The 15616-nt window shown below is 42.8% G+C and overlaps 1 protein-coding gene across 4 annotated transcripts in view; it reads left to right on the forward strand.

The window, feature by feature from the left end:
- LOC115196569 (anoctamin-3) overlaps nucleotides 1-15616 on the forward strand; it is a 112785-nt gene that overhangs the window by 28031 nt on the left and 69138 nt on the right. For 3 of the 4 annotated variants that reach the window (XM_029757409.1, XM_029757411.1, XM_029757412.1), the window contains exons 4-5: nucleotides 12394-12722; nucleotides 13492-13647. In XM_029757409.1, coding sequence (XP_029613269.1) covers nucleotides 12394-12722; nucleotides 13492-13647 — 485 coding nt within the window. The remainder of the gene's footprint in view (nucleotides 1-12393; nucleotides 12723-13491; nucleotides 13648-15616) is intronic. The other variant, XM_029757410.1, reaches the window with a different exon arrangement.

Here is a 15616-nt window from a genome sequence, read left to right on the forward strand (position 1 = left end):
ACAGAACGGGACCGGCGAGTGCTGAAGCTTGTAAAAAAATCATCTGTCCTTGGTTGCAACACTCACTGCCAAGTTGCAAACTGCCTCAGGAAGTAACGTCAGCACAATAACTGTTTGTCGGGAGCTTCATGAAATGGGTTTCCGTGGCCGAGCTGCCGCTCACAAGCCTAACATCACCATGCGCAATGCCAAGCGTAAGGGGTGTAAAGCTCGCTGCCATTGGACTCTGGAGCAGTGGAAACGCGTTCTCTGGCAGACATGGCTGTCAATGTTAAGGGTCTGGTGTTATTTTAACCAACAGCCACACTGTCCTACATTTGAATTGTGCATTCTGGTAGTCCGACGGACAAATCTGTGTTTGGCGAATGCCAGGAGAACTCTACCTGCCCAAATTCATAGTGCCAACTGTAAAGTTTGGTGGAGGAGGAATAATGGTCTGGGGCTGTTTTTCATGGTTCAGGCCCCTTAGTTCCAGTGAAGGGAAATCTTAATGCTACAGCATACAATGATATTCTAGACCATTCTCTGCTTCCAACTTTTGGGCAAATTTGGGGATGGCCCTTTCCTGTTTCAGCATGACAATGCCCCCATGCACTAAGCGAGGTCCATACAGAAATGGTTCGTCAAGATTGGTGTGGAAGAACTTGACTGGCCTGCACAGAGCCCTGACCTCAACCCCATCAAACACCTTTGGGATAAATTGGAATGCCGACTGCGAGCCAGGCCTAATATCAATGCCCGACCTCACTAATGTTCTTGTGGCTGAATGGAAGCAAGTCCCCGTAGCAATGTTCCAACATCTAGTGGAAAGCCTTCCCAGAAGAGTGGAGGCTGTTATAGCAGCAAAGGGGGACCAACTCCATATTAATGCCCATGATTTTGGAATGAGATGTTCAGTTGTCCACATACTTTTGGTCAGGTAGTCTAGATTGATGGTCCACTTTCTACGCTGTAATTGCTACTGTTTATCATGGACTGTTTACTGTTTATCATGGACTGTTTATCATGGACTGTTTACTGTTTATCATGGACTGTTTCCTGTTTATCATGGACTGTTTATCATGGACTGTTTCCTGTTTATCATGGACTGTTTATCATGGACTGTTTCCTGTTTATCATGGACTGTTTACTGTTTATCATGGACTGTTTCCTGTTTATCATGGACTGTTTATCATGGACTGTTTACTGTTTATCATGGACTGTTTCCTGTTTATCATGGACTGTTTACTGTTTATCATGGACTGTTTCCTGTTTATCATGGACTGCTTATCATGGACTGTTTCCTGTTTATCATGGACTGTTTCCTGTTTATCATGGACTGTTTCCTGTTTATCATGGACTGCTTATCATGGACTGTTTCCTGTTTATCATGGACTGCTTATCATGGACTGTTTCCTGTTTATCATGGACTGTTTCCTGTTTTATGATTTTATTCATTGTTAGCTCTGGCAGACTGTAAAATACATTAGGTTGTGCTGGTATTAAAAAAAAAGGCAGATTTTTTTTTCAATGGTTCCTTAAACCATATACCCGTTTTAAACTTGCCCTTACCTCAAGCCCCGTAAACCTAACCCTTACCTTAACCTGTGACTATGCCGGTTGAGTATCCACTACCTAAAAAAATAAAATGGCGGCTGTTAAACGCTAGCACCACTGTGAGCCTTGGGAAAACTATGCAGTGGTGTGGTGAGTAACACATTAAGTCACTATGGATAAGATAAATGTCACCGCTGTAAGGAGAAGAAAAATCATTCTCCTCTCATAAGGAAATCTGTAACAGTGGGAGAATTCACTCAAATACCATTCACATTCAAATGAGACGTTTTTAGCAATGACTCAGAAGTCCCAGGACGCATCCCAAATTCACCTACATAGTGCACTGCCTTCGATCACTATAGGGAATAGGTTGCCATTTGGGACGGGAAGCTGTCTATACTGAGGCACGATCCATCAGGGGGAAAATATACTCCGGTGCCAGATCTGTTTTGTGCTGTCAGGTCTGGGACGAGGCTAGTGCGAAATATGAATCGTGTTCCACGACACATTTTTGTACGTCGTCGTAACATAAGTCATGTAAGATGATGATTAGTGTTCTGTACAGTCTGTTCCATAAATGACTGGATCATAGAAATAGTATTACTAGAATGGGTATCCCCATTTCAAGTCCATGTAATTATAATCTCTATGGGCTAGATCCTGTGTGTAATGTATGTAAAACCCTGGTCTTAGTCACAATGGGTCGTTTTAACACCTTTCAGGAATGTGGGGTGGCAGCGTAGCCTAGTGGTTAGAGAGGCAGCGTAGCCTAGTGGTTAGAGAGGCAGGTAGCCTAGTGGTTAGAGAGGCAGGTAGCCTAGTGGTTAGAGGCAGGGTAGCCTAGTGGTTAGAGAGGCAGCGTAGCCTAGTGGTTAGAGAGGCAGCGTAGCCTAGTGGTTAGAGGCAGGTAGCCTAGTGGTTAGAGAGGCAGGGTAGCCTAGTGGTTAGAGAGGCAGGGTAGCCTAGTGGTTAGAGAGGCAGCGTAGCCTAGTGGTTAGAGAGGCAGCGTAGCCTAGTGGTTAGAGAGGCAGCGTAGCCTAGTGGTTAGAGAGGCAGCGTAGCCTAGTGGTTAGAGAGGCAGCGTAGCCTAGTGGTTAGAGAGGCAGCGTAGCCTAGTGGTTAGAGAGGCAGGTAGCCTAGTGGTTAGAGAGGCAGGTAGCCTAGTGGTTAGAGAGGCAGGTAAGCCTAGTGGTTAGAGAGGCAGGTAGCCTAGTGGTTAGAGAGGCAGGTAGCCTAGTGGTTAGAGAGGCAGGTAGCCTAGTGGTTAGAGAGGCAGGTAGCCTAGTGGTTAGAGGCAGGTAGCCTAGTGGTTAGAGAGGCAGGTAGCCTAGTGGTTAGAGAGGCAGGTAGCCTAGTGGTTAGAGAGGCAGGTAGCCTAGTGGTTAGAGAGGCAGGTAGCCTAGTGGTTAGAGAGGCAGGTAGCCTAGTGGTTAGGGTGTTGGGCCAGTAACCGAAAAGGTTGCAAGATCGAACCCCCTGAGCTGACAAGGTAAAAATCTGTCGTTCTGCCCCCTGAACAAGGCAGTTTAACCCACTGTTCCCCGGTAGGCCGTCATTGTAAAATAAGAATTTGTTCTTGACTGACTTGCCTGGTTAAATAAAAGGTCAAATAAAAATGTTTTGACTATCTTTGACAGAGGAATGGGAACACTGATATCAATGAAAGACTGATTCTCACATCATTGATGTCTGTAATCTTCCAAACACAGCGCAATTTTTTTTAATCCAAAGGGTTTTAAAGAAACAGTGCCACTGGCCGCCCCACCACCGTTGTTGCTGTTTTTTGTGGCCGAGCTGAGGAGCGTTGTGCAGCGTGGTAAAACTATCGCACTTGATCTCAGCGGGGGAAAACAGTGTTGGGTTTCTGCAGTAATTTCTTTACTGTTGTACAATTGCAAACAGACATGGCTGATTCACCATGAAGGATTCCAGCTTTAACTAGGAAATGTAATGGTGTAGCGTTAAGTAGAAGCTGTAACGGTGTAGCGTTAAGTAGGAGCTGTAACGGTGTAGCGTTAAGTAGGAGCTGTAACGGTGTAGCGTTAAGTAGGAGCTGTAACGGTGTCGCGTTAAGTAGGAGCTGTAACGGTGTCGCGTTAAGTAGGAGCTGTAACGGTGTCGCGTTAAGTAGGAGCTGTAACGGTGTCGCGTTAAGTAGGAGCTGTAACGGTGTCGCGTTAAGTAGGAGCTGTAACGGTGTCGCGTTAAGTAGGAGCTGTAACGGTGTCGCGTTAAGTAGGAGCTGTAACGGTGTCGCGTTAAGTAGTAGCTGTAACGGTGTAGCGTTAAGTAGGAGCTGTAACGGTGTCGCGTTAAGTAGGAGCTGTAACGGTGTCGCGTTAAGTAGTAGCTGTAACGGTGTAGCGTTAAGTAGGAGCTGTAACGGTGTAGCGTTAAGTAGGAGCTGTAACGGTGTAGCGTTAAGTAGCAGCTATAATGGACCTATATAATAAGCGGTATCAGAGGAAAGCCCATAAAATTGTCAGAGACTCCAGTCACCCAAGTCATAAACTGTTCTCTCTGCTACCGCACGGCAAGTGGTACCGGAGCGCCAAGTCTAGGACCAAAAGGCTCCTCAACAGCTTCTACCCTCAAGCCATTAGACTGCTGAACAATTCATAAAAATCTCCACCGGACAATTTACATTGACCTCCCCCCCCCCCCCTTTTCTACACTGCTGCTTGCTGCTATTCGCTGTTTGTTACCTATGCATAGTCACTTCGCCCCCACCTACATGTACAGATTACCTCTAACCTGTAACCCCGCACACTGACTCTGTACCGGTATCCCCTGTATATAGCCTCCACATTGACTCGGTACCGGTACCCCCTGTATATAGCCTCCACATTGACTCGGTACCGGTACCCCCTGTATATAGCCTCCACATTGACTCGGTACCGGTACCCCCTGTATATAGCCTCCACATTGACTCTGTACCGGTACCCCCTGTATATAGCCTCCACATTGACTCTGTACCGGTACCCCCTGTATATAGCCTCCACATTGACTCTGTACCGGTACCCCCTGTATATAGCCTCCATATTGACTCTGTACCGGTACCCCCTGTATATAGCCTCCACATTGACTCTGTACCGGTACCCCCTGTATATAGCCTCCACATTGACTCTGTAACGGTACCCCCTGTATATAGCCTCCACATTGACTCTGTACCGGTACCCCCTGTATATAGCCTCCACATTGACTCTGTACCGGTACCCCCTGTATATAGCCTCCACATTGACTCTGTACCGGTACCCCTGTATATAGCCTCCACATTGACTCTGTACCGGTACCCCCTGTATATAGCCTCCACATTGACTCTATACTGGTACCCCCTGTATATAGCCTCCACATTGACTCTGTACCGGTACCCCCTGTATATAGCCTCCACATTGACTCTGTACCGGTACCCCCTGTATATAGCCTCCACATTGACTCTGTACCGGTACCCCCTGTATATAGCCTCCACATTGACTCTGTACCGATACCCCCTGTATATAGCCTCCACATTGACTCTGTACCGGTACCCCCTGTATATAGCCTCCACATTGACTCTGTACCGATACCCCCTGTATATAGCCTCCACATTGACTCTGTACCGGTGCCCCCTGTATATAGCCTCCACATTGACTCTGTACCGGTACCCCCTGTATATAGCCTCCACATTGACTCTGTACCGATACCCCCTGTATATAGCCTCCACATTGACTCTGTACCGGTACCCCCTGTATATAGCCTCCACATTGACTCTGTACCGATACCCCCTGTATATAGCCTCCACATTGACTCTGTACCGGTACACCCTGTATATAGCCTCCGCATTGACTCTGTACCGGTACCCTCTGTATATAGCCTCTACATTGACTCTGTACCGGTACCCCCTGTATATAGCCTCCACATTGACTCTGTACCGGTACCCCCTGTATATAGCCTCCACATTGACTCTGTACCGGTACCCCCTGTATATAGCCTCCACATTGACTCTGTACCGTAATACCCTGTATATAGCCTCCACATTGACTGTATAGAGCCTCGTTATTCTTATTGTGTTACTTTTTATTATTACTTTTTATTTTAGTCTACTTGGTAAATATTTCTTAACTCTTCTTGAACTGCACTGTTGGTTAAGTGCTTGTAAGTAAGCATTTCACGGTAAAGTCTACACTTGTATTCGGCGCATGTGGCAAATAAAGTTTGATTTGATTTAATGGTGTAGCGTTAAGTAGGAGCTGTAACGGTGTCGCGTTAAGTAGGAACTGTAACGGTGTCGCGTTAAGTAGGAGCTGTAACGGTGTCGCGTTAAGTAGAACATGTAGCGTTAAGTAGGAACTGTAACGGTGTAGCGTTGAGTAGGAGCTGTAACGGTGTCGCGTTAAGTAGGAGCTGTAATGGTGTCGCGTTAAGTAGGAGCTGTAACGTGTCGCGTTAAGTAGGAGCTGTAATGGTGTAGCGTTAAGTAGCAGATGTAACGGTGTAGCGTTAAGTAGGAGCTGTAACGGTGTCGCGTTAAGTAGGAGATGTAACGGTGTCGCGTTAAGTAGGAGCTGTAACGGTGTCGCGTTAAGTAGGAGCTGTAACGGTGTCGCGTTAAGTAGGAGCTGTAACGGTGTCGCGATAAGTAGGAGCTGTAATGGTGTACAGTATTTGGCTTTGTTTGACATGATGCTACTCTTCCCATATCAGACAACAATCTGGGGTGATGTGCCTTGAACCTGGAAAACTAGACTAACTAGCATGATGATGATGCCGATACTCTGACACTGCAATAACAATCACGTAAAGCAGCAAGGGTTGACTTTTAACCCACTCTCTAGGGCGCTAACCCTAGTTAATAATGACACAACCCACTCTCTAGGGCGCTAACCCTAGTTAATAATGACACAAGCCACTCTCTAGGGCGCTAACCCTAATTAATAATGACACAAGCCACTCTCTAGGGCGCTAACCCTAGTTAATAATGACACAAGCCACTCTCTGCGGAGATAACCCAAGTTAATAATAATGACACTATCCACTTTTCATTCTCTCTTGATTTTTAACACGGTCGTTAGCATTAGGTTCGCCAGACAATTTCTTTGCATCTCAATGCAAGAGGCGTCACTGCAGTCCCTGATTCGAATCCAGGCTGCAGCACATCCGGGCCGTGATTGGGAGTCCCATAGGGCGGCGCACAATTGGCCGAGCGTCGTTCGGGTTTGGCCGGGGTAGGCCGTCATTGTAAATAAGAATTTGTTCTTAACTGACTTGCCTGGTTAAATTTGCCCAGAACTAGCTCAATATCTAGCTGTCGGATAAGAACAAGTCTACAGCATCCATAAAGTCACCATTAGACTTGACACCTTTCAGACTGTTTTTTAGGGGCAACAGTTTTGATTACATTTATAAATTTATTGTGCTCATTTTTGTCCATTTTAAAACAAACGATGTGTTGCTTTTTTGTAACATTTCTGACAATGCTAACATCTTTTTTTTTGTTGCTGGATCTGAGTTCTAACACTGGGTTGGTTGCTCGGCAACAACACCAGGCTGCCAGTCATAAGAAGTGCAAACAAACCTCCTGTAGATAGCTAGCTATATGGTGGTGTTCAAGCTGAGGTTAATCAATAAACGCAAAAGCAGATATTTTGATTAGCTAGGTAGCTAGCTAATGTTACCAAGCTTGTACAAAGTCCAGGAGCTAGCTTCTAGCTAACTAGCTAACAACAGTCAGCTGAAAGATAGCTAGCAAACGAACAGGCAAATAAAGGTAGCTAGCCATTTTGAATGTGCTTTTGTTTTGATTAGCTAGGTAGCTAACATAATACCAGTAAGATGAGTGCTAACTTTGTCTAGGTAGCTAACCAACAAACAAGGAAAACTAGCTAGATAGCTATATTTGTCAAAGTAAGGTTTTTTATATAAGTAAGTCAAAGTGTAAACTGCTGTAAACCCTGTAATCGGGGGCACAAATAAGATGGTGAAAGTCCTTGGCTGCTATGATAGCCAGTTAACTACAGTTGAAGTCGGAGGTTTACATACACCTTAGCCAAATACATTTAAACTCAGTTTTTCACGATTCCTGACATTTAATCCTAGTATAAATTCCCTGTTTTAGGTCAGTTAGGATCACCACTTTATTTTAAGAATGTGAAATGTCAGAACAATTAGTAGAGATAAATATTTATTTCAGCTTTTATTTCTTTCATCACATTCCCAATGGGTCAGAAGTTTACATACACTCAATTAGTATTTGGTAGCATTGTCTTTAAATTGTTTAACTTGGGTCAAATGTTTCGGATAGCCTTCTACAAGCTATAAGTTGGGTGAATTTTGGCCCATTCCTCCTGACAGAGCTGGTGTAACTGAGTCAGGTTTGCAGGCTTCGTTGCTCACACACGCTTTTTCAGTTATGCCCACAACATTTCTATAGGATGAGGTCAGGGCTTTGTGATGGCCTCTCCAATATCTTGACTTTGTTGTCCTTAAGCCATTTTTCACAACTTTGGAAGTATGCTTGGGGTCATTGTCCATTTGGAAGACCCATTTGTGACCAAGCTTTAACTTCCTGACTGATGTCTTGATGTTACTTCAATATATCCACATTCATTTTCCTGCCTCATGATGCCATCTATTTTGTGAAGTGCACCAGTCCCTCCTGCAGCAAAGCACCCCCACAACATGATACTGCCACCCCCGTGCTTCACGGTTGGGATGGTGTTCTTCGGCTTGCAAGCATCCCCCTTTTTCCTCCAAACATAATGATGGTTATTATGGCCAAACAGTTCTATTTTTGTTTCATCAGACCAAAGGACATTTCTCCAAAAAGTACAATTTTTGTCCCCATGTGCAGTTGCAAACCGTAGTCTGGCTTTTTTATGGCGGTTTTGGAGCAGTGGCTTCTTCCTTTGCTGAGCGGCCTTTCAGTTTATGTCGATATAGGACTCGTTTTACTGTGGATATAGATACTTTTGTACCTGTTTCCTCCAGCATCTTCATAAGGTCCTTTGCTGTTGTTCTGGGATTGATTTGCACTTTTCGCACCAAAGTACGTTTATCTCTAGGAGACAGAACGCATCTCCTTCCTGAGCAGTATGAGAGCTACGTGGTCCCATGGTGTTTATACTTGCGTACTATTGTTGTACAGATGAACGTGGTACCTTCAGGTGTTTGGAAATTGCTCCCAAGGATGAACCAGACTTGTGGAGGTCTACAATTATTTTTTCTGAGGTCTTTTGATTTTCCCATGATGTCAAGCAAAGAGGCACTGAGTTTGAAGGTAGTCCTTGAAATACATCCACAGGTACACCTCCAATTGACTCAAATGATGTCAATTAGCCTATCAGAAACTTCTAAAGCCATGACATCATTTTCTGGAATTTTCCAAGCTGTTTAACGGCACAGTCAACTTAGTGTATGTAAACTTCTGACCCACTGGAATTGTGATACAGTGAATTATAAGTGAAATAATCTGTCTGTAAACAATTGTTGGAAAAATTACTTGTGTCATGTACAAAGTAGATGTCCTAACCGACTTGCCAAAACTATAATTTGTTAACAAGAAATTTGTGGAGTGGTTGAAAAAACTAGTTTTAATGACTCCAACCTAAGTGTATGTAAACTTCTGACTTCAACTGTAGCTAGGTAAAGTTAGCCAACGTAAGACTGTAACATTAGCTAAAGTGTATGGCCAGTTCATGCACCACAATATATCATACTTTCTTACACAAAACACAGCTAGTTAACATTAGTTATGTTAAGTTTAAAACCACCAAACTTTGGGAAACTGCCAAGCTGCTCACGTTAATTTGCATTACACAGACAAGTCAGTTAGGAACAAATTCTTATTTACAGTGACAGCCTACCAAAAGACAAAAGGCCTCCTGCGGGGACGGGGGCTTGGATAAAAAAAAAATATATATATATATATATATATGACAAAACACACATCACGACAAGAGAGACAACACTACATAAAGAGAGACCTAAGACAACAACAGTGCAAGGCAGCAACACATGACAACACAGCATGGTAGAAACCCAACATGACAATAACATGGTAGAAACCCAACATAACAATAACATGGTAGCAACACAACAACAACATGGTAGCAACACAACAACAACATGGTAGCAACACAACAACAACATGGTAGCAACACAACATAACAATAACATGGTAGCAACACAACATAACAATAACATGGTAGCAACACAACATGACAATAACATGGTAGCAACACAACAACAACATGGTAGCAACACAACATAACAATAACATGGTAGCAACACAACATGACAATAACATGGTAGCAACACAACAACAACATGGTAGAAACACAACAACAACATGGTAGCAACACAACATAACAATAACATGGTAGCAACACAACATGACAATAACATGGTAGCAACACAACAACAACATGGTAGCAACACAACAACAACATGGTAGCAACACAACAACAACATGGTAGCAACACAACATAACAATAACATGGTAGCAACACAACATGACAATAACATGGTAGCAACACAACAACAACATGGTAGCAACACAACATAACAATAACATGGTAGCAACACAACATGACAATAACATGGTAGCAACACAACAACAACATGGTAGCAACACAACAACAACATGGTAGCAACACAACAACAACATGGTAGCAACACAACATGACAATAACACGGTAGCAACACAACAACAACATGGTAGCAACACAACAACAACATGGTAGCAACACAACAACAACATGGTAGCAACACAACAACATGGTAGCAACACAACATAACAATAACATGGTAGCAACACAACATGACAATAACATGGTAGCAACACAACAACAACATGGTAGCAACACAACAACAACATGGTAGCAACACAACATAACAATAACATGGTAGCAACACAACATGACAATAACATGGTAGCAACACAACAACAACATGGTAGCAACACAACAACAACATGGTAGCAACACAACAACAACATGGTAGCAACACAACAACAACATGGTAGCAACACAACATGACAATAACATGGTAGCAACACAACATGACAATAACATGGTAGCAACACAACATGACAATAACATGGTAGCAACACAACATAACAATAACATGGTAGCAACACAACATGACAATAACATGGTAGCAACACAACAACAACATGGTAGCAACACAACAACAACATGGTAGCAACACAACAACAACATGGTAGCAACACAACATGACAATAACACGGTAGCAACACAACAACAACATGGTAGCAACACAACAACAACATGGTAGCAACACAACAACAACATGGTAGCAACACAACAACATGGTAGCAACACAACATAACAATAACATGGTAGCAACACAACATGACAATAACATGGTAGCAACACAACAACAACATGGTAGCAACACAACAACAACATGGTAGCAACACAACATAACAATAACATGGTAGCAACACAACATGACAATAACATGGTAGCAACACAACAACAACATGGTAGCAACACAACAACAACATGGTAGCAACACAACAACAACATGGTAGCAACACAACAACAACATGGTAGCAACACAACAACAACATGGTAGCAACACAACAACAACATGGTAGCAACACAACAACATGGTAGCAACACAACATAACAATAACATGGTAGCAACACAACATGACAATAACATGGTAGCAACACAACAACAACATGGTAGCAACACAACAACAACATGGTAGCAACACAACATGACAATAACACGGTAGCAACACAACAACAACATGGTAGCAACACAACAATAACACGGTAGCAACACAACATGACAATAACATGTTAGTTTGAAAATAAGGGAGAGCCGCACGCTCTAGGAGCTCAGATGCAAAAATGTTCATATCCAACGTTTCCACAGCCAAGCTGTCTTCATCAGGGTTTGATCACAAACACTGAGCGATGACTCGTTTATATAGTGTCAGAAGACACACAGGGTGTCTGTAATCATGGCCAAGTGTGGCCTAATATCATTGGTTAATTCTCAAATATAAAAATGGCATACAAAGAACATCATACAAAAAACAAATGGATAGCATACGATCATGGTAGCAACACAACATGGTAGCAGCATGGTACAAACATTGGGCCACAGACAACAGTACAAAGGGCAGAGACAACAATACATCACGCAAATCAGCCACAACTGTCAGTAAGAGTGTCCATGATTGAGTCTTTGAGATAAAACTGTCCAGTTTGAGTGTTTGTTGCAGCTCGTTCCAGTCGCCGGCTGCAGCGAACTGAAAAGACGAGCAACCCAGGGATGTGTTCGCTTTGGGGACCTTTAACAGAATGTGACTGGCAGAACGGGTGTCGTATGTGGAGGATGAGGGCTGCAGTAGGTATCTCAGATAGGGGGGAGTGAACGGGTGTTGTATGTGGAGGATGAGGGCTGCAGTAGATATCTCAGATAGGGGGTAGTGAGGCCTAAGAGGGTTTTATAAATAAGCATCAACCAGTGGGTCTTGCGACAGGTATACAGAGATGACCAGTTTACAGAGGAGTATAGAGTGCAGTGATGTGTCCTATAAGGAGCATTGGGTGGCAAGTCTGATGGCCGAATGGTAAAGAACATCTAGCCGCTCGAGAGCACCCTTACCTGCCGATCTATAAATGATGTCTCTGTAATCTAGCATGAGTAGGATGGTCATCTGAATCAGGGTTAGTTTGGCAGCTGGGGTAAAAGAGGAGCGATTACGATAGAGGAAACCAACCTTAGCACCATGACATCATACCATGACATCATACCATGACATCATACCATGACATTCAAACATTAAGAATACAAATACTGTCCTGACCTTTTACTGATCATCCTGTATCTCTCTGTCAGAAGCTGCGAAGGACCACTATGGGGAGGAGTCAGAAGCTGCGAAGGACCACTATGGGGAGGAGTCAAAAGCTGTGAAGGACCACTATGGGGAGGAGTCAGAAGCTGTGAAGACCCACTATGGGGAGGAGTCAGAAGCTGTGAAGACCCACTATGGGGAGGAGTCAGAAGCTGTGAAGACCCACTATGGGGAGGAGTCAGAAGCTGTGAAGACCCACTATGGGGAGGAGTCAGAAGCTAGTGCGTACAAGGCAGGAAGGACAGACGAGTCGTTTCTCATTCAGAAACCTGCCATCCGAGCCAAATTAGAGGCACGAGCAGATTCGCTTCAGGTACCACAAACACAAGCACACAGTAAAAGAAAGGCCGGGCCCTCTCAATCTGATTGGCCGTCAGGCATGTCAATCACCCGGCTATTCTAACCAATCGGGACGCTTGGACGCACAGCAGGGCTCCTTCCTTCGACAACCTCAAGTTAGCGCGTTTACATGTTGATGGACTATTCACATGCTGTTTCCTAACCTATTCCCTATTCCCTGTACCATTAAATTGAGACCACACAAGTAGATAAAACATCTTCAAATGCAAGGGGTATTTCCGTGTGTGTGTGTGTGTGTGTGTGTGTGTGTGTGTGTGTGTGTGTGTGTGTGTGTGTGTGTGTGTGGTGGTGACAAAGCTTACAGTTATGGGCCTCAACATCACGTTCTGACCAGACAACCCTAGAGTGGGCAGATCTATGTCAATAAGCACATAAGTACATTGCAGGTGAGGGCTCAAAGCCAACCTCTCAGACGAGCTCCACGTAGCCATTTTTTATTTTCTCCACACGCACACCCACCCAATAACCAGAATGACACTGTACCAATCGTTTCTCGTTTCACAGTTTACACAGCTTTGGAACATTTGCTTGAGGCTAATTATCAAGCATCAATGAAGTCACTCTGCTATTTAAAACATACATTTATTTCAGTTTATTAAAATAATTATGAGTTTAGTTGGGAGAAAAAAAGAAAAAAAACTCAAGTTGTTGACATAAGCGTTTATGAATTGCTTATGGATGTGTTATGAAGGCCTATTAGTGATAAACACTTATTTCCGTAGGGGACCAACCTCGGGCAGCCGTCTGGTCTGATGTTCAGAGATGGAAAGAAGCGTATCGATTACATCCTGGTCTATAAGAAGTCCAGTCCTCTGGTGGAAAAGAGAGTCACCTTCAAGAGGAACCTGAGAGCTGAGGGACTGATGCTGGAGAAAGTGGTAGGGTACATATACTATACTCTAACAGGGGTCAGAGTGAAGGCGACCGGCGGCCCGCTGGGCTAAAACCTAAAACCGGCCCCGCGAGTTATACTTTTTTTTGGGAGGGGGGATTATAGTTTTGGTTTTGGGGTAAAAAAGAAAAGAAAAAGAAGACTAAAATCACTTAGGAATTCAGCTGATAATGAGTTTAATTTAGGAAATCTGTTCCCAAGTATTCCTACGAATGTTCTCAATGTAATACATGTATGAAATTATTGTTATTTTCAAAAATAATCTCTTTTTGGGCTTAGTTGTGGTCAATTTGCAGTGCACAAATTATTAAAGTTATGTTCCGGTCTTCCGCTCCTGAAAGAAATCGGCCGGCGGCTGAATCTAGTTGCCCTACCCCTGGTGTGTATATATATACTGAACAAAAATATAAACGCAACAACTTCAACGATTTTAGCGAGTTACAGTTCATAGAAGAAAATCAGTCAACTGAAATAAATAAGGCCCTAGTCTAGTTTTTCCCCACAAAAGGGCTTTATTACAGACATAAATACTCTTCAGTTTCATCAGCTGTCCGGGGTGGCTGGTCTCAGACGATCCCGCAGGTGAAGAAGCCGGATGTGGAGGTCCTGGGCTGGTGTGGTTACACGTGGTCTGCAGTTGTGAGGCAGGTTGGACGTACTGCCAAATTCTCTAAAACGATGTTGGAACCGGCTTATGGTAGACAAATGAACATTCAATTATCTGGAAACATCTCTGGTGTACATTCCTGCAGTCAGCATGTCAATTGCACGCTCCCTCAAAACTTGAGACATCTGTGGCATTGTGTTGTGTGACAAAACTGCACATTTTAGAGTGGCCTTTATTGTCCCCAGCACAAGGTGCACCTCTGTAATGAACATGCTGTTTAATCAGCTTCTTGATATGCCACACCTGTCAGGTGGATGTATTATCTTGGCAAAGGAGAAATGCTTAGGGATGTAAACACATTTCTGCACAAAATTCGAGAGAAATACACTTTCTGTACATATAGGATATTTTATTTCAGCTCATGAAACATGGGACCAACACTTTACATGTTGCGTTTTATATTTTTGTTCAGTATAATATAGGCTAGAGGAGCGTGTGAGCTGAGGGGCTGATGCTGGAGAAAGAGGAAGGGTGCATACTCTCCTACTGTATACTACAACTACATTAATATAGTATATACTCTCCTACTGTATACTACAACTACATTAATATAGTATATACTCTCCTACTGTATACTACAACTACATTATTATAGTATATACTCTCCTACTGTATACTACAACTACATTATTATAGTATATACTCTCCTACTGTATACTACAACTACATTAATATAGTATATACTCTCCTACTGTATACTACAACTACATTAATATAGTATATACTCTCCTACTGTATACTACAACTACATTATTATAGTATATACTCTCCTACTGTATACTACAACTACATTAATATAGTATATACTCTCCTACTGTATACTACAACTACATTATTATAGTATATACTCTCCTACTGTATACTACAACTACATTATTATAGTATATACTCTCCTACTGTATACTACAACTACATTAATATAGTATATACTCTACTACTGTATACTACAACTACATTATTATAGTATATACTCCACTACTGTATACTACAACTACATTATTATAGTATATACTCCACTACTGTATACTACAACTACATTATTATAGTATATACTCCACTACTGTATACTACAACTACATTAATATAGTACATACTCTACTACTGTATACTACAACTACATTATTATAGTATATACTCTACTACTGTATACTACAACTACATTAATATAGTACATACTCTACTACTGTATACAACATTAATATAGTATATACTCTACTACTGTATACTACATTAATATAGTACATACTCTACTACTGTATACAACATTAATATAGTATATACTCTACTA

Source organism: Salmo trutta, chromosome 7, assembly GCF_901001165.1.
Source record: "Salmo trutta chromosome 7, fSalTru1.1, whole genome shotgun sequence".
Lineage (NCBI taxonomy): Eukaryota > Metazoa > Chordata > Actinopteri > Salmoniformes > Salmonidae > Salmo > Salmo trutta.